The sequence below is a fragment of the Chiloscyllium plagiosum genome, unplaced genomic scaffold (genome assembly GCF_037043375.1).
Source record: "Chiloscyllium plagiosum isolate Xiang-an unplaced genomic scaffold, Cpla_swu_hap1 HiC_scaffold_21, whole genome shotgun sequence".
In the NCBI taxonomy this organism is placed as follows: Eukaryota; Metazoa; Chordata; class Chondrichthyes; order Orectolobiformes; family Hemiscylliidae; genus Chiloscyllium; species Chiloscyllium plagiosum.
This window is the reverse complement of record NW_028270159.1, coordinates 52,087,047-52,107,851: the sequence shown is the minus strand read 5'-3', so window position 1 is coordinate 52,107,851 and position 20,805 is coordinate 52,087,047. Positions and strand designations below refer to the sequence as shown.

The 20,805-nt window shown below is 41.6% G+C and overlaps 1 protein-coding gene across 1 annotated transcript in view; it reads right to left on the bottom strand.

Annotated features, from left to right (window-relative positions):
* Positions 1–20,805, bottom strand: part of LOC122564715 (uncharacterized) — a 110,239-nt gene that overhangs the window by 67,720 nt on the left and 21,714 nt on the right. The window contains exons 4-6 of the mRNA XM_087998696.1: positions 20,464–20,532; positions 3,857–3,877; positions 2,488–2,649 (exon numbers count right to left, since the gene is read on the bottom strand). Of these exons, the coding sequence (XP_087854822.1) occupies positions 2,488–2,649; positions 3,857–3,877; positions 20,464–20,532 (252 nt within the window). The remainder of the gene's footprint in view (positions 1–2,487; positions 2,650–3,856; positions 3,878–20,463; positions 20,533–20,805) is intronic.

The following is a 20,805-nucleotide window of genomic DNA, read 5'->3' as shown; positions in this document are numbered from 1 at the left end:
GTTGACCTTTGCCCAAATTGGAGATTTTCCTGCTCCTCGGATGCTGCCTGAGCTGCTGTGCTTTTCCAGCACCACTCTAATCTTGACTCTAATCTCCAGCATCTGCAGTACCCACTTCCACCTATAGAAATGAGGTGTTGTTAGTAGTGCTTGAGCTACCACTAAGGGGTAATTTAGGATTTACAAAATACAAAAAAATTTTTTAACCGGCTTAGACAGCGCAAGGATGTAGTTGGATTTTACCAGACATATCATACATGTCAGGTATTTGGAAAACCACAGGCAGTAATGAAAGCTGAACCTTTAATACCTATTCTGAGGAACCTTTTACAAGAGTCTTGATTGATTGGGTAGGATCCCTACTTAAAACAAAAAGTTGGAACCAGTATTTGTTAATAATTTTTTATGTGTCCACTAGACTTCCAGACTCATCCCATTATGCAATATCTAAGTTAAAAGGATTGCAGAGGAATTTCTCCAATTTTTCACTAGATACAAACTACAGTCAGATCAAGGGTCAAACTTCGCATTGAAATTATTCAAAGAAGTTACAGACAGATTAGGAATAAAACAATTCAAATCTACTGCGTACCATCCAGAATCACAGGGAGGGGTAGAAAGGTGGTATTAGACATTAAAGACCATGTTGAGGGCTTACAGTCAAGAATATCCAGATGATTGGGATAAGGGAATTCCATTTGTACTTTTTGCGATCAGAGATGCACCAAATGAATTGACCAAATTCAGTCCATTCGAATTAGTTTGTGGGCATGAAGTGAGAGGACCACTAAAATTGATTAAGGAGAAATTAGTAAGTCATAATTCAGAGACCACATATTTGGACGATGTGTCAAATTTTACGTTATGATTAAATAGAGCGGGGGAATTGCCGAGACAGTATTTAAAAGTATTGCATCATACAATGAAACAGGAAGCAGACAACAAATCAAGAACTCACAATTTTGCTATTGGAGATAAGGTGTTAGTGTTATTTCGAGTGATAAGTGAACCTTTAAAAGCAAGGTTTAGTGAGCCTTATCTAGTCAAAAAGAGGTTCAGCGAAGTTAACTATTTGTAAACACTCCAGACAGAAAGAAATCTGAGTGTGTCATTTGAATATGCTCAAAAGGTATTTTGAGAAGGAAGGAAAGCCAAAGGAGACTTTTTTTTTTTAAGATTACTTACAGTGTGGAAACAGGCCCTTCGGTCCAACAAGTCCACGCCAACGCGCAACCCACCCAGACCCATTCCTCTAACACTACAGGCAATTTAGCATGGCCAATTCACCTGACCTGCACATCTTTGGATTGTGGGAGGAAACCGGAGCACCCAAAGGAAACCCACACAGACACGGGGAGAATGTGCAAACTCCACACAGTCAGTCGCCTGAGGCGGGAATTGAACCCAGGTCTCTAGCGCTGTGAGGCAGTAGTGCTAACCACTGTACCACCGTGCCGCCCACTAACACAGAGTGAAGAACCAAGTTCAGAGGATTCTGAATTGGACATTCCTCAAATTAAATTGGACAATGAGGAAGTTGTCAAAAATTTGAACAAATTAGTGAGTTATCTTTCAGAGGAAAATCAAAATGAGTAATTACGATCACATATGTGGAAACAACCTGGGACGTACTAGCCTAATTATACACAATATAAATATGCTGTTCTGATTAAGCAACATCCTTATAGGCATAACCCACTAAAGTTGGCACAGGTTCAAAAGGAGATTGAACGTATGTTCCAAGACAGCATAATCGAAATGAGTTACAGTGACTGGTGCTCACCCATAGTAATGGTGCCAAAACCAGATGACACTCAACGGCTATGTGTGGACTATCGCAAAGGCAATGCCATTACAAAGACTGATGCATATCCAATACCGCGTTTGGAAGACTGTGTTGAAAAGATGGGACAGGCAACTTACAATTCTAAGTTGGATTTGCTTAGAGGATACTGGCTGAAAAATGTGTTGCTGGAAAAGCGCAGCAGGTCAGGCAGCATCCAAGGAGGAGAATCTTCGTTTCGGGCTTTTCCAGCAACACATTTTTCAGCTGTGTATCAGTTTAAAGTCAAGATTAGAGTGGCGCTGGAAAAGCACAGCAAGTTAGGCAGCATCTGAGGAGCAGGAAAATCGACGTTTCGGGCAAAAGTCCTTCATCAGGGCTGGGGGGAAGATAGGTGGGAAGGTGATAGGTGGATGTAGTTGGGAGGTAATTGTGATAGATCAGTGGGGAGAGTGGAGCAGATAGATGGGAAGGTGTCAGGAGGTGAGTAACATATCATAAAACACTTAATGTCTGATGTGCACCTGTAACCAAAACATTAATGGGTTGGTCCGGTTAAATTTCTGGTCAACTGTAATTCCCATAATATGACTAGTGGTAGTTTAAGTATGGTGATGCCATGAATTGTCAATGATTAGACCTTCTCTTGTTGGAAATAGTCATTGTGTAGCATTTGTGTGGTTCTAAAATTACTTGCTACTTACCTGACATCAACTTGAATTGCCTTCGTTTCAACCACTTTTTTATCATGAGGGAACTTAGTGGGAACTTGGTGTAGAAATTGTCCAGTGGGTGAATGCATATCATTCTTAAAAAGCAGGTAGTTGGCAGTCCCATCAGTTCTATGCTCAGTCCACCTTGCATCCCTGAGAGATAAATGAGAAAGCAGTGAATAGCTAGTTAAAGGGGTAATCTGTGACCATAAGCCAGTAGAAAAGATCATGTTTCAAAATCCAAAAAGCTAAATCAAGTAATTAATGATAGATTTGACAAGGTCAGTATTACTGAGAACTGTTTTTTCCAATCTTGAGGTCCCATGAACAAATTTGTTTCATTTTATATTATGTAACAGAAGCCCAAGTACTGATTGAATTAATCAATTCAACATAACATGTCAGAAAGCATTAAACATTGTCACACAGACAACAGATTGGTTGGATTAAGTGTTAGAAAGTGAGTTTTGCAAACTCTCAATTCATATTCAAGAAAGCAGATATCAGTGGGACTAAAATACAAAGTGCTGGAGCAACTCAGCAAGTTTGGTTAATGTTTTGAGTCTGATAAGACTCTTGTGCAATTCTGATCTCCCTCCTATAGGGAGGATGTTGTGAAACCTGAAAATGTTCAGAAAAGATTTACAAGGATGTTGCCAGGGTTGGAGGGTTTGAGCTATAGGGAGAGGCTGAATAGGCTGGGGCTGTTCTCCCTGGAGCACCAGAGGCTGAGGGGTGACCTTATAGAGGTTCATAAATTCATGAGGGGCATGCATAGGGCAAATAGACAAGGTCCCTCTGGGGTGGGCGAGTTCCAGAACTAGAGAGCATAAGTTTAGGGTGAGAAGGGAAAATAGTCAATGCCTGTTGTGTAAAATAGTTTCAGAGTGCATTGGCAGTCCTTGCCTGAGGAAAGTCAATGGAGAAAACAGTAATTGGTTACAAAAAGGCTGCTAATTTGCTGTAAACCCAATTTGTGCTACTGGCACAGACTAATTTAACTCCTATATTTTTGACTGAAGATTGTTTTGGTCAATTGGAGTTAAGTAACAGTTCCTCTGACAACACACAGGAAAGAAAAATCTAAGCAATCACCTGTAAAAAATCACAATTTGACTGAAAGGCACTAAAAACATTATGATATCAGCCTTTTACAATATCTATTATTTAGCTTAACAGGGTGTAGAAGAAAAAAAGTTAAATAATCAACTAATAAATTTTTATTATGTAAGGAAATGCAGAATATGGAACTAATTTGGATTATGGATGAATTTCTTTTCCAAAACAGCATTTACCTCATCAAGACCTTGCCCAAGAGAAATGTTACAGTAACATATCAGAGGCAAAATTTTATACTTACAATAATGGAAACTGTACTCTCCTGGTTAAACAAAGACATTATTAATAATTTGTCTTCAAAAGACTTTTCATATCCTATTGCAAAAATATAAAGATTTAAAATAAATGCAGAAATGGAGATTTCAGCTCCTCCATCCTTAGAAATTTAGAGATTCCACTTCACAGCATCCAATTGCCTCTTGAATTATTCCACATTTCTTTCCTCCACTACTCTTTTCACAAAACCAATCTGAACATTAATCACTCTTTATGTGAAAATACCTTTCTAGCTGTTATTACTTAACCTACTTTCCCCTATTTACTTATTTAATATGCATTCAGTCTAGCTGCAAAATAAAAACAGCAATTGTTGTGGGGAGTAGGTAGAGTTCCAAAGTTTCACACATATACTTAGAGGCATGAGCTTGTGGCAGGTACATGTACAATGATGCCATGTTGGCACTAGAGAGATACTGGAAGTGACGAAGGTGCAATACCTTTAATGTATCATCACTAAATGCATAGTAGCACTTATTAAAGTGGTAAAAGCAAGAAACACTGCATGCTTTCTTAATTATCAGTGCGTAGAGGCAATTGAAGAACAATATCAGAAAACATCTCAGCAGTTGTTCCCTGATCAGTGGTTAGCTTTCACAGTCATTAATATGTGGCCTTGTTCTATAGTCATGGTTTGACTTGAAGTCATGTAGCCTATGAACAATGTCCATTTCACTTTGTATCAAATTCAATGTCACCTTTCAAATTTGAAGAGTTTTGTAATCCTTCTTAAGAATGTAGCTGTACAACAAAAGAGATCAACCTTGTGTCCATTCCCTAAATATCTCAGTTTATTTTATTTGTATGGGAATGGTGTTGTTTGTATTAGCACATGGGAAAATCTTAGGGAGTGATAATCTCACATCCTTAACAACTTACTTCTTGCAGATACATCTTTCTATTGGTAAGAATGATCATTTAACAGTCCTTGTGGAGCCAAAATCCCATCTTTTCAAAAGGACAGCTCTGATTGTATTTTGTGGCACTACAATGCTGCTAAGTGAAACAGACAGTGAAGATCCAGCAGCTCAAAACTGAGCGTCCATGAAGTAAACACGAAGTGCAATTATGGGCTGTCGCCAGCAGCAGAATTTTATTCAACCATAATCTGCAATCTCATGAATCCGCATAACCCAAACTCTACTGCTACTTCAGGTATAAAGCAAAAGAACATGCCAAGAACTACACCTGTATAGACTTAAAAATGAGGTAACAACCCAGTGAAGCTACAACACAGGATGACATGCTTCCTAAACAATGGGTGCAGAGTGCTCCACATATTGCTGAGAGATCCAATAATTCAATGATTAAAGCTTTGTAGTCATCTAACATCCAATCATAACAGATTCTGGAAATTCAAGTATCTGGTAGGTGTTTCCAAAAATATCCCTTTCTTTGGTGATCAGGGAGCCACAATGTCAGTGTAAAAATCAGAGCTGAAGCATTTTCAACTTTAAGTGAGAAACGAAGAGTGGCTAATTAAATTTGGTCACTTCTTGAGGTCACAATCATCACAGATGTCAGTCGTAGAACGATTCAATTAATTCCACCAGATATTGAGAAACTGCTAAAAATATTGGATCACCAAAGGATATGGGCCCTGAAAGTAGCCCAGCTATTGCACTGAAAACTTATGTTTCACACCTTGCCACGCTATTTGCCAAATACTCCTGTACAGTTATAATTCAAGGCATCTACTTGACAAATTAGAAAAATGCCTGAGTATTACGTTCTGACCACAAAAATCAGGACGTATTCTACTGGTAACTATGGTATCAAGCAGCACTTATGAAACAACAATCATATGCACCTATTGTCTATCTGCCTATTGAAATTGGCAGATACGATATTGTGGGGATAACGGAGACGTGGCTTCAAGTGGACAGGGCCTGGGAAATGAATATTCAAGGCTACACGTGCTATCGTAAGGACAGACTGACAGGCAGAGGGGGTGGGGTGGCCTTGTTGGTAAGGGACGATATTCAGTCCCTTGCGCGGGGGGACCTAGAGTCAGGGGATGTAGAGTCAGTGTGGATAGAGCTTTGAAATACTAAGGGTAAAAAGACCCTCTTGGGAGTCATCTACAGGCCCCCAAACAGTAGTCTGGATGTCGGATGTAAGTTAAATCAGGAGCTGAAATTGGCCTGTTGCAAAGATGTCACTACAGTTGTTATGGGGGATTTTAACATGCATGTAGACTGGGAGAATCAGGATGGTATTGGGCCTCAAGAAAGAGACTTTGTGGAGTGCCTCAGAGGTGGATTCTTAGAGCAGCTGGTGCTGGAGCCGACCAGGGAGAAGGCAATTCTGGATCTGGTATTATGTAACGAACCAGAATTGGTCAGAGACCTCGAAGTGAAGGAGCCATTGGGAAGTAGTGACCATAATATAATAAGCTTCAATCTGCAATTTGAGAGGGAGAGGGTACAGTCAGAAGTGACAGTATTTCTGTTAAAAAAAGGGAACTATGGAGCTATGAGGGAGGAGCTGGCCAAAGTTCAATGGTGCAATACCTTAGCAGGGATGACCGTGGAGGAACAATGGCGGATATTTCTGTGTATAATGCAGAAGTTGCAGGATCAGATCATTCCTAAAAGGAAGAAAGATCCCAGGAGGAGGCATGGGCGGCCGTGGCTGACGAGGGAAGTAAAGAAACATATAAAGTTAAAAGAGAAAAAGTATAACATAGCTAAGATAAGTGGGAAAACTGAGGACTGGGAAGCTTTTAAAGAGCAAGAGAGGATTACTAAGAAGGAAATACGCAGAGGAAAAATGAGGTACGAAGGTAAACTGGCCAAGAATATTAAGGAGGATAGTAAAAGCTTTTTTAGGTATGTGCAAGGCAAAAAAATGGTTAGGACAAAAATTGGGCTCTTGAAGACAGAAACAGGGGAATATATTACTAGGAACAAAGAAATGGCAGAGGAATTAAATGGGTACTTCAGATCTGTGTTCACTGGGGAAGACACAAGCAATCTCCCTGAGGTAACAGTGGCTGAAGGACCTGAACTGAAGGGAATTTATATTTGTCAGGATTTGGTGTTGGAGAGACTGTTAGGTCTGAAGGTTGATAAGTCTCCGGGGCCTGATGGTCTGCATCCCAGGGTACTGAAGGAGGTCGCTCGGGAAATCGTGGATGCGTTGGTGATTATCTTCCAGAGTTCAATAGATTCGGGATCGGTTCCTGAGGATTGGAAGGTGGCTAATGTTATACCACTTTTTAAGAAAGGTGGGCGAGAGAAAGCAGGAAATTATAGACCAGTTAGTCAGACCTCAGTGGTGGGAAAGATGCTGGAGTCTATTATAAAGGATGAAATTACTGCACATCTGGATAGTAGTAACAGGATAGGACAGAGTCAGCATGGATTTATGAAGGGGAAATCATGCTTGACTAATCTTCTGGAATTTTTTGAGGATGTAACTCTGAAGTTGGACGAGGGAGATCCAGTAGATGTAGCGTACCTGGACTTTCAGAAAGCTTTTGATAAAGTCCCACACAGGAGGTTAGTGAGTAAAATTAGGGCGCATGGTATTGGGGGCAAAGTACTAGATTGGATTGAGAATTGGTTGGCTAATAGGAAACAAAGGGTAGTGATAAACGGCTCCATTTCGGAATGGCAGGCAGTGACCAGTGGGGTACCGCAGGGATCCGTGCTGGGACCGCAGCTTTTTACAATATATGTTAATGATATAGAAGATGGTATCAGCAATAACATTAGCAAATTTGCTGATGATACAAAGCTGAGTGGCAGGGTGAAATGTGATGAGGATGTTAGGAGATTACAGGGTGACCTGGACAAGTTAAGTGAGTGGGCAGGTGCATGGCAGATGCAGTTTAATGTGGATAAATGTATGGTTATCCACTTTGGTGGCAAGAACAGGAAGGCAGACTACTACCTCAATGGAATCAATTTATGTAAAGAGGCAGTACAGAGAGATCTGGGTGTTCTTGTACACCAGTCAATGAAGGTAAGCATGCAGGTACAGCAGGTAGTGAAGAAGGCTAATAGCATGCTGGCCTTCATAACAAGAGGAATTGAGTATAGAAGCAAAGAGGTGCTTCTGCAGCTGTACAGGGCCCTGGTGAGACCACACCTGGAGTACTGTGTGCAGTTCTGGTCTCCAAATTTGAGAAAAGACATTCTGACTATTGAGGGAGTGCAACGTAGATTCACGAGGTCAATTCCTGGAATGGCAGGATTTACACTGAAGCGACTGGACTTGTATACCCTTGAGTTTCGAAGACTGAGAGGGGATCTGATTGAGACATATAAGATTATGAAAGGATTGGACACTCTGGCAGTAGGAAACATATTTCCACTGATAGGTGAGTGCCGAACCAGAGGACACAGCTTAAAAATACGGGGTAGACCATTTAGGACAGAGGTGAGGAGAAACATCTTCACCCAGAGAGTGGTGGCTGTGTGGAATGCTCTGCCCCAGAGGGCAGTGGAGGCCCACTTTCTGGATTCACTTAAGAAAGAGTTGGATAGAGCTCTCAAAGATAGTGGAATCAAGGGTTATGGAGATAAGGCAGGAACAGGATACTGATTAGGAATGATCAGCCATGATCATATTGAATAGCGGTGCAGGCTCGAAGGGCTGAATGGCCTACTCCTGCACCTATTGTCTATTGTCTATTGTCTAATTATATCTGCTAAAGTCCAAAACCAAACAGTGGGAAGAAAATCTACACAGTACAAAAAGGGTAAGAGTGGGAATCAGAGGGAAAAAAAATCTACTGAATGGAGTCATTGAAAGCAAGTAGGATGATGGTTATGGGGCACAGGCCCCAGCTATGCCTGTCTCTTTGTCGGCTATGTGGAACAGTCTATCTACCGGAGTTACACTGATATCATTTCCTACCTTTTCCTCTGCTACATTGATGATTGTATTGACGCCACCTCGTGCTCCTACGAGGAGGTTGAACAATTCATCAACTTCACCAACACATTCCACCCCAACCTTAAATTCACCTGGACCATCTCTGACACCTCTCTCCCCTTCCTAGATCTCTCCATCTCCATCAACGGTGACCGACTCAACACGGACATTTTTTACAAACCCACCAACTCCCACAGCTACCTGGATTACACCTCCTCCCACCCTGCCTCCTCAAAAATGATATCCCCTATTCCCAATTCCTCCAACTCCGCTGCATCTGCTCCCAGAAGGACCAGTTTCACCACAGAACACACCAGATGGCCTCCTTCTTTAAAGACCACATCTTCCCCTCCCACATGGTCGATGTTGCCCTCCAATGCATCTCGTCCACGTCCTACACCTCTGCCCTCAAATCCACCCCTCCAACCGCAACAAGGACAGAACCCCCCTGGTCCTCACCTTCCACCGCACCTACCTCTGTATACATTGTATTATCCGCTGACATTTCCACCACCTACAAAAGAACTCTACCACCAGAGATATATTTCCCTCCCCACACCTACCCGCTTTCCGTAAAGACCATTCCCTCCGTGACTACCTGGTCAGGTCCATGCCCACAAACAACCCACCCTCCCCTCCCAGCTCTTACCCCTGCCACCACAGGAATTGCAAAACCTGTGCCCACAACTCCCCCCTCATCCAAGGTCCCAAAGGAACCTTCCGTATCCATCAAAGCTTAACCTGCACTTCCACACATGTCATGTACTGCATTCGTTGCTCCCGATGCGGTCTTCTCTACATTGGCGAGACTGGATGCCTACTCGCAGAGCGCTTCAGAGAACATCTCCGGGACATCCACACCAATCAACCCCATCACCCCGTGGCCGAACATTTCAACTCCCACTCCCACTCTGCCAAGGACATGCAGGTCCTAGACCTTCTGCACTGCTACTCCCTAACCATGACGCCAGGAGTAAGAATGCCTCATCTTCCGCCTCAGGACCCTCCAACCCTATGACATCAATGTGGATTTCACTAGTTTCCTCATTTCCCCTCACCCCATCTTACCCCATTTCCAACCTTCCAGCTCAGCACCATCCTCATGACCTGTCCCACCTGTCAATCTTCCTTCCCACCTATCCGCTTTACCCTCCTCTCCGACCTATCATCTTTACCCAACCTCCATTCATCTATTGCACTCTCAGCTACCTGCCTCATTTCCTGAAACATTATTTTCCTGTTCCTTGGATGCTGCCTAACCTGCTGCGCTTTTCTAGCATTACTCTGATCTTGACTTTGATGGTTATGATTGTTGAAGGCCAATGAACTCAGTGCCAGGACGGTGCTATGAAGGTTTGCAGAGTAGAGTCATAGGCCCAGCCACTTTCAGCTGTCTCCTCAATGACCATTCTATAATATCATATCATAGCTTCTGCATCAGCATCCTCTGGGTTACCATTGATCAGAAATTTAACTGAACCAACCATATATGTGTACTGTGCTGCAAGACTGGATCAAAAGCTGTGAATTCTGCAATGAGTATCACCACCATCAGCATTCACTCCGTCCACTACCAACGCACCATAAGAGCCACCGAGATGTTCAGCAAAATTTGGCAAGGTCCTTCAACAGTACCTCTGAAATATGCATCCTCTATCAAGTAAAAGGACAAGATTATCTGACATAAGAAAACAATACCACCTGCAAACTCCCCTCAAAGCCATGCAGCATCTTCACTTGAAACTATGTTGCCCTTCCTTCAAACTTGTGGTCAAAATGTGTCAAGTCCCTCCTTAATAGTACTGTGGTTTGCCTACACCATATGCCATATGGATTTCAATGGCTCAAGATGCCAGCTTACCACCATCTTCTTATCGGCATTTTGTGCAGGGCAATAAATTATGTTAGTGACCCTCACTAACACACAGTTCAAAGAAAAGAAAAATACAGATTTCAATTTGCCAGCTATATATGGAGTCTAACCCTAAATTAATCTCACCAATTATTTTATGATGACAATTGAAACCAGTGAGCTAATTAGCACAATTACCAGAATATAACCTTTATACCTGTTTTGTGTTCTGAGTTAGCCTTCGTTAATAAATAATTTTCATACTCAATGAGCTAAGTTTAAGATTCTGCTTTTTAAAATATTTTCCAATCAACTTGTTCAGTGATATTACTGACATCTCCGGAGCACATTAATTTTACTGATTCCATATTATTCCACCTTACCAAGGCAAATATCAGAAAGATTCACCAATCAGCTGTGCACTATTATAAAAGGGAAAATCCAGGTCTCTCTCTCTCTCTCACACACACACACAATACCCACATGCACACATACACATATATGTTTGTGGGGTGAATTTATACTTGTAGAGTTACATTGTACTTTGCTCAAAAACTGCATGAATCCATGTAAGACTCTGTTAACTCATTATTTAGATTAGAATCAGTCTAAACATTATGGCACAGACAACAGCACACAGGGGACTAACATCTTCAACACATTATCTGTGCTGACACCAATTGTTAAAGTTGACCTGAGAATGTAACTTTTTAAAAAAGTTTTGTGATTTACATATGAAAGAAGTGAAACTAACATGGTCATTCTAACAGATGAGAGACTTAATAAACAATCAAGGTATTTTTCAATGTATAATTTCAGTTACCTCACACTGTAAACTTTTGCTATAAATTCTATGTCTTACAATTGTGTCCTCCACAACCATCTGATGAAGAAACAGCGCTTCAAAAGCTAGTGCTTCCAATTAAACCTGTTGGACTATAACCTGGTGTTGTGTGATTTTAACTTAAAAAATGCCAGATTGGGTCTGTGGCAAGTGACGAGGGAACAACAAGAGGGATAAACATACTTTACCTCATTCTCACCAATCTACTTGCTGTAGGAATCAGCTATTTGGTGGCATTTGAGCCCATGTCTGTAAAACATGCTCATCAATCTACTTAGAATCATAGAATCCATCCAAAGAAATCCTATTCAGAAATCACCCCCCACCCCACCCTAATCCTGTAACCCTGTTCCATAGAACATGGAACAGTATAGCACAATACAGGCCCTCAGCTCTCGATGTTGTGCCGGCCTTTTATCCTGCTCTAAGATCAGACTAACTTACATAAACCTTCATTGTACTAACCTCCATGTGCCTAACCAGGAGTTGCTTAAATGTCCTTAATGTATCTGACTCTCTTACCACTGCTGGTAGTGCATTCCACACACCCACCATTTCTGTGTAAAGAACCTACCTCTGCAAAGAATGACAGAGCTGGAATGTGACATTGATTAATACTAGAGTGTAACAGTGTCACTAATACCTAGGTAGATTGCTAAGAAATCCATGGCATTTGTCTAGATCACATATGCAATTTGGTATGGTCAAATGGTGATCGACTATAATTTGTACCTCACATTAAGACTATAAAATACAGAAGCAGAATTAGGCCATTCAGTTCATCGCATTTGTTCTGCAAATTTACTCTGGAAGCTGCAGTGTAAGCTGAATTTACACTGTAAATTGTTTTATAACTTGTATAATTAAGTTTACTTGGTTTGTTCAAGATTTGGAGATGCCAGTGTTGGACTGGGGTGTACAAAGTTAAAAATCACACAACACCAGGTTATAGTCCAACAGGTTTAATTGGAAGCACACGAGCTTTCGGAGCGACGCTCCTTCATCAGGTGGTAGTGGAGGGCTCAATCCTAACAGTCTGATGTAATTGAAATTATACATTGAAAAATTGATTGTCTGTTAAGCCTTTCATCTGTTAGAATACAGTGATAGTTTCACTTCTTTCATGTGTAAATCACAAAACCTTTTTTTTAAAAAGTTGCATTCTCGGGTTAGCTGTTAACAATGGTGATAGCTAGACAATATGTTGAAGGTGTTGGCCCCCTGTGTTCTCTGTCTATGCCATGATGTTTAGATTGATTCTAATCTAAAAAGTGAGATAACGGAGTTTTACATAAATGCATGCAGTTTTTGAGCAAAGTACAATGTAACCCTGCAAGTACAAATTCACCCCACAAAAGATATAGACTGTAGGAAAATAGATGGTGACATCTTGCAAAATGTCCAGATTACAGAGGAGGAAGTGCTGGATGTCTTGAAACGGTTAAAGGTGGATAAATCCCGAGGACCTGATCAGATGCACCCGAGAACTCTGTGGGAAGCTAGAGAAGTGATTGCTGGACCTCTTACTGAGATATTTGTATCATCGATAGTCACAGGTGAGGTGCCGGAAGACTGGAGAATGGCAAACGTGGTGCCACTGTTTAAGAAAGGCAGTAAAGACAAGCCAGGGAACTATAGACCGGTGAGCCTGACCTCAGTGGTGGGCAAGTTGTTGGAGGGAATCCTTAGGGACAGGATGTACATGTATTTGGAAAGGCAAGGACTGATTTGGGATAGTCAGCATGGCTTTGTGCGTGGGAAATCATGTCTCACAAACATGATTGAGTTTTTTGAAGAAGTAACAAAGAAGATTGATGAGAGCAGAGCAGTAGATGTAATCTATATGGACTTCAGTAAGGCGTTTGACAAGGTTCCCCATGGGAGACTGATTAGCAAGGTTAGATCTCCTGGAATACAGGGAGAACTAGCCATTTGGATACAGAACTGGCTCAAAGGTAGAAGACAGAGGGTGGTGGCGGAGGGTAGTTTTTCATACTGGAGGCCTGTGACCAGTGGACTGCTACAAGGATTGTTGCTGGGCCCTCTACTTTTTGTCATTTACATAAACGATTTGGATGCGAACATAAGAGGTACAGTTAATAAGTTTGCAGATGACACCAAAATTGGAGGTGTGGTGGACAGCGAAGAGGGTTACTTCAGATTACAACAGGATCTGTACCAGATGGGCCAATGGGCTGAGAAGTGGCAGATGGAGTTTAATTCAGATAAATGTGAGGTGCTGCATTTTGGGAAAGCAAATCTAAGCAGGATTTATACACTTAATGGTAAGGTCCTAGGGAGTGTTGCTGAACAAAGAGAACTTGGAGTGCAGGTTCATAGCTCCTTGAAAGTGGAGTCGCAGGTAGATAGGATTGTGAAGAAGGCGTTTGGTATGCTTTTCTTTATTGGTCAGAGTATTGAGTACAGGAGTTGGGAGGTCATGCTGCGGCTGTACAGGACATTGGTTAGGCCACTGGAGGAATATTCCATGCAATTCTGGTCTCCTTCCTATCGGAAAGATGTTGTGAAACTTGAAAGGGTTCAGAAAAGATTTACAAGGATGTTGCCAGGGTTGGAGGATCTGAGCTACAGGGAAAGGCTGAACAGGCTGGGGCTGTTTTCCCTGGAGCGTCGGAGGCTGCGGGGTGACCTTATAGAGGTTTACAAAATTATGAGGGGCATGGATAGGATAAATAGACAAAGTCTTTTCCCTGGGGTCGGGGAGTCCAGAACTAGAGGGCATAGGTTTAGGGTGAGAGGGGAAAGATATAAAAGAGACCTAAGGGGCAACCTTTTCACGCAGAGGGTGGTACGTGTATGGAATGAGCTGCCAGAGGATGTGGTGGAGGCTGGTACAATTGCAACATTTAAGAGGCATTTGGATGGGTATATGAATAGGAAGGGTTTGGAGGGATATGGGCCGGGCGCTGGCAGGTGGGATTAGATTGGGTTGGGATATCTGGTCGGCATGGACGGGTTGAACCGAAGGGTCTGTTTCCATGCTGTACATTTCTATGACTCTATTATTCTATGTGGATCTGTCTGTGTGTGCGTGCGTCTGTCTGGGTTTCGGGTTGTGAGTGTGAGAAAGTGTATGCATGTGTGTGTAGTGAGTGCAGAGTGTCTTAAGTCTGTGAGGGGGTGCATGTGTAAGTGTGGGAGTGTGTGTGTCTGTAAGGGTGTCTGGTTCCGACCGTCGGGTGACCATCCTCCAAGGTGGACTTCGGGACAGGCAGCAGAGAAAAGTGGCCGAGCAGAGGCTCATAGATAAGTTCGGTACCCATAGGGAGGGCCTCAACCAGGAGCTTGGGTTCACGTCACATTACAGGTGACCACCATTGCACCATACACACACACAGATACTCCTACACACACACACACACACACACACTCTCACACACCCACAGGCACTCCTATACACACATACGCACACACAGACACCCACACACACCCTTACAGACACACACACTCCCACACTCACACATGCACCCCCTCACACACTTAAGACACTCTGCACTCACTACACATACGCATACACTTTCTCACACTCACAACCCCCAACCCAGACAGGCACACACACACAGACAGACAAAGACCCACATGCACACATATATTTTGTGGGGTGAATTTCTACTTGCAGGGTTACATTGTACTTTGCTCAAAAACTGCATGCACTCATGTAGAATTCTGAGCTCAAAAACTGCATGAATTTATGTAAAACTCCGTTATCTCACTTTTTAGATTAGAATCAATCTAAACATCATGGCATAGACAGAGAACACAGTGGGCCAACACCGTCAACATATTGTCTAGCTAGCACCATTGTTAACAGCTAAACTGAGAATGCAACTTTAAAAAAAAAGGTTTTGTGATTTACACATGAAAGAAGTGAAACTATCACTGTATTCTAACAGATGAAAGGTTTCACAGACAATTAATTTTTCAATGTATAATTTCAGTTACATCACACTATAAATTTTTGCTATAAATTCTGTGTGTTAGGATTGAGCCCTCCACTATCACCTGATGAAGGAGCGTCGCTCCGAAAGCTAGTGTGCTTCCAATTAAACCTGTTGGACTATAACCTGGTGTTGTGTGGTTTGTTCAAAGCTGTGGAATGTTGTGGCTTTATTCTCTTAATTAGTACCAGGGATTTCCAAATTTGTCCACTTTAAACACAAATGTTACTAATCCCTAACCAGATCATAACATAAATTTAGTGGTTTGATATGGAATCAGAACAAGTCCTTCATGCAAGTCTTCTTATTCAGGAACTGAAGTGTCTGAATGGATTCTAACAGTTCAAGGCTGCTGTAAACAAAGCAGGTTTGAAATCTTAGCATAAAAGTGAGGACTGCAGATGTTGGAGATCAGAGTCGAAAAACGTGGTGCTGGAAAAGCACAGCCGGTCAGACAGCATTCAAGGAGCAGGAGAGTGTCGTTTCGAGCATAACCTTGATGAAGAGGTTATACTCGAAATATGTGCTTTTCCATCATCACACGTTTCAACATTCAAATCTTAGCATCTTCATCAACTCCATGCATATTTATACCAAAGTATCTCTACAGGAAGCCTAATGGAATACCTAAGAGCCTAAACTGGTCTGAAACCACTCAATAATACAGTTCAGCAGTGAGACACTAACCTATAGTTTTGCATATAGCCAGTTACATTATCATTCTTTTCCAACATCTGTTCTTCAAGAAAGGTAGGACTGAATGATCGAAAAGACAAAAGGAAGAGGGAACGAAATGAGGCAGGAAAACAATAATTTTGTGATTTATCCATTCCAAACACAAAGTTGCTATAATTAAAATTATGTAGAATTATTTGTCCCCTATAAATGAAGCAAAAACAGAAATTGCTGGAAAAGTTCAGCATGTGTAGAGAGAAATAAGAGTTAACATTTTGGGTCAAGTAACTCTTCATCAGAGCAGATGATCTATGTATTAGCAGAGATCTACCGATTATTTATATGGTCAAATAAAAATCCTTATTGAAGAGTACTTCTTGAAATACAACACAGTAGATTTGTGGCTGAATTACACAGTTTTTTGGCTAAGTTCAAGTCATGTTGAATTTGGTGGAGTGATTCTTGCCACAGGGCCAAGCCAGTTTTCTCATCATTGCTTACCGAACTTGCCAAATTAAATTTGCTGTTCAGTCGTTTTAGCAAGTAACAGGTCTGATTTCCATGCCATCTTACCATGTGCTGGAGAAACACACCATTCATTGGATCTTGGAACCGACTTGCATTTCCAATGCTGGCAACAAATTTACAAGCCAATAGAAGCACTGTCAGTTTGGACCTGCCATTTTGTTCCTCATACTCATCCCTTATATGGTCCTGGAGCTCCTTTTTTTTGTAGAATCCGCACAGTGTGGAAACAGGCCTTTCAGCCCAACAAATCTACACCAACCCTTCAAACAGCATCCCGCCAGTCCCATCCCCCTATTGTATCCCTGCAACCCTGCAATTTCCATGCTAATGCTTACACATCCCTGAAGACTATGGGTAATTTAGCATGGCCAATCCACCTAACCTGCTGGGAGAGAAAACCGGAGCATCTGGCAGAAACCCACACAGGCATTGGGAGAACATGCAAAGTCCACACACACCCAGGTGCCTGTCACTGTGAGAATGATGGTACACAGGTTGGGCTTCCTCATCCCCAGGACTAGCAGTGCAGGCTACAACATCAGGCAATGCCAGTTTAGTCTTAGATTGCCACCCAAGTTAGAGCAGTCTCAGCCATCTGTAGGAATACCCACTACTTTATGAAGAAGGTGAACATCCTTCACCACTCCACCAACATAAGTGTCACCATCTTCTCTCTGATATTTCACACTCAATCTATCGCTGCTTTTGCACCAATCTCCCACCAAAGGTCATGCTCTACCACTCTCACTAATACATGCAACAGCTTCCCCATTTGCCTTTGCCCATACTAACCCGCAACAACACTAACCCGGCATGTCCTGTGTGTAATCTAATCACTTGCTTGACTGAGAGGACTATGCACAAAAAGGCAAGAAGTGGCAATGCAAGGCAGGGATGCTGAGAGCATCCAGGTAGGCTGAGTCTCTTAACCCCATGACAGCAAGTGGAGAGCCCTGAAAGGCAGCTTAGTCCAATGCATGAGCTGGATGCATGTTCATGAGTGCAAAGAGCACTTATGGTAGAATTACAATGATAATTGCTGATGTATCCAAGTTACATAAGCAGCCTGTAAGTAGCTCAGGCATGTGCCATGAGGGTTCCTAAAGGCTGGTATCTATTGGATGCCAATATCTGTGGATCTGGGGGAGCATGTGGCTGGTGCCCATACAGCATGCCTGTAATGTTGGCACCTGGTGCCTAATCTGAAGGTTGTACGGAGCAAGCAGAGTTGAATTTGCCATGAACTTGCTTCAGTTGTATGGTAAGCTTCCCTGACAGCTAGTCTGTGTGCCAAGTTTGCTAAGATAGCAACTTGTGGCGAGTTGGGATACTAACAAAGTATTTAACAAGCAATACTGAAGATCAATTGGTACTCACACTGTTTGATGAGAATCTTGCCAAGCCATTTGAGAAAAGCATATGAGATGGAGTGAGATAAATTCAAGGTTACGTTGGGGCTCACCAAACATTTTGCCTGATTCTACCACTCACCTTGTCATAACCCACGCCACTCAGAGCCTGATAAATTCCAACCTTTGTTATTCCCTTAAAGAAGACTAAATAGATTTAGAACTTCTCATTCTGGAAAAAAAGCAACATAAAACTGTACATATAAAAAGAAAACCAGACTTCAGAGGGGAAGTCTGAATGACTGCCCTTGATAGCAAAGACTTCATTTCGCTGAATGTGGCATCAAGGAGCCCTGGCAAAACTACAGACAATAAGACTTAGGGGAAAACCTTCTGCTAGTTGGAATCTAAACTAGTACGAAGATAAGTGACCTTGGCTCCGTGATCTCTCTGCAGGAGAGATTGTCCTAGGTCCAATCATCTTTAGCTGCTTCATCAATGACCTTCCCTTCATCATAAGCTCAGAGATGGGGATACTTGTTGATGATTGCATAATGTTCAGCGTCATGACCTGGACAATGATGAATCAAACAAGGTCATTTGTAAGTTTGACTTTTATTTTCCGGGAAGTGGCAGCGGAATAGAGACAAAACCTTGAAAGTGAAGGCAACAGTGGTCATTACTATTATTATCATTTCGAAGGAAAATTAGTGGACCAAAAAAATCAGAAGGAAGAAGCCTTATAAAGATGCTTCCTCATGTCACACCCACAGCAGGATGGCAAGGATGTCAGCCACATAAGAAAATGTAGTTGTAAGAAGATACACTTGCAAAGCACACTCAGCTTAATCTGACACAGGATATTTTATTTTGACTGCCACGTTCACGAACACTTTCTTTTGACTAAATTGTGAAAGCCTACTGGCAATAACAATATAATTATGCACAGCTTGAATGCATCTTTTCATGACTTACATCAAGCATACCAATAAATTTAATCTTGCTAGCATATTTCTCTGATGTAAGTTTAGGATACATGGCTTTCAACTTTAATGTATCACAAAGTCTTAGGTGTCACCTAAATTGTGGGCGCGTGTGAGATGGTTGGTTATTGGGCTCCCCAAAGAGCTAACCACAATTTGATGGAATTATGCCAGATAAGCAGTAAGATAAACATTATAATGGCTTCACTTTTTGTACAGTTGCTTTCTTTCTGTCTTCAGCAGGCAAATGCAGAGAAAGGAGAAGCAGCATGCAGCTGCTTTTGTCCTAAGAAACAGCTTTATTGATGCAAGGTACTGGAATAGAAGACAGATGTGATTATACAAATCAAATCACTGATTCCCAACAGCTGATTATATACAAAGTCTATCTAGTCTTTTAAAGATCCAATTGACAGAGTTCTACATTCTCAGAGAAGATATTTATTACACCATTTTGAGAATTCAGATAAGAAACCTAAATAACTCCTAATGGCCTCTATCATGGGTTCATCACTGATCTAGAGCTGCCACATACCCTCAACATGGGCATGCATTATGAAATAATAGTCAATCGTGGCGCCACAAATGCAAACTATGAATTTGAGCAAGGTCTGCAAGTAAAACGTACATAAACAACATGGAATAGAATGTGGCATGGTGATAAGTAAGCTTACAGATGGCACAAAGATTGGGCGTGTGGTTGATAGTGAGGAAGAAGGTCTTAGGTTGCAAGAAGATATAGACAGACTGGTCAGATGGGCAGATCAGTGACAGATGGAATTAACCTTGGTAAGTGTGAGGTGATGTCATAGAGTACAGTACTTTGCAAGAATGAATAAGACAAAGGATTCAAGGAATGGCAAGATACTAAGAGGCTGTGAGTAAAGTTTGTGGATGAGCACTTGAAATGTCATAACATTCAAAGCAATGGGCCAAGTGCTGGACAGTGAAATTAATGTAGAAAAGGCGAAGCAGCGTGCACCTGCTTTTATCCTAAGAAATAGCTTTATTATTTGCACAATTTTTGATTCAAGGTACTTGAATAGCTATTAAAATACTGAAAACAGATGTGATTATATAAATCAAATCACTGATTCCCAACAGCTGATGATATAAAAGGTCTATCCAAGCTTTTAAAGATCCAATAGACAGAGCTCTACATTCTCAGAGAAGACGGGCCAAAATGCCTCTTCTATGCGATATGACTATGACACATTTTTGGAGATTATTCCAATAGCTGTATAAAATGCCCCACAAGCAATCTCTCTTTAAAAGCAAGCTGAAGAAGATGTGGTATCTCACCTCTTCAGCCAAGTAGCAATGGAATAATACCGAACATCATTGCTCCTGTTTATAGGTTTGGAACTGCTATTCTGATCATAAATTCAGCTCAACATAGCTTGTAAAGCTTATGCTTGGGGCAATGTGATGGGACAAATTAATTTTATTGTGAGATTAGGCAGATATTTCTTTAACTCAAAAATTAAGTTAGACTCACCTGCAGGTTTCCAAGTAACTAGTTACATTATTTTTCTCTCCAAATTTACAGTCTTCTGGAACCCCAGACCTAAAAGACAAATACAATAAATATTTAAAAATTTACATTAGTATGTAAACTTTTATTTTGTGCAACATAATATAAAACTCTGTAACAATCACCGACACATGGTTGAAGGAAGGGCAGAATTGGCAGCTCAACATTCTAGGGCATAGAAGTTTCAGGTGTGATGGGAGGAGAATGTAAGAGAAGTGGGGTCATTGTATTACTGACAAAGGACACCATTACTGCAGTAATGAGGAAGGATGTCTTAGAAGGCTCTCCTAATGAGGCCATTTGGGT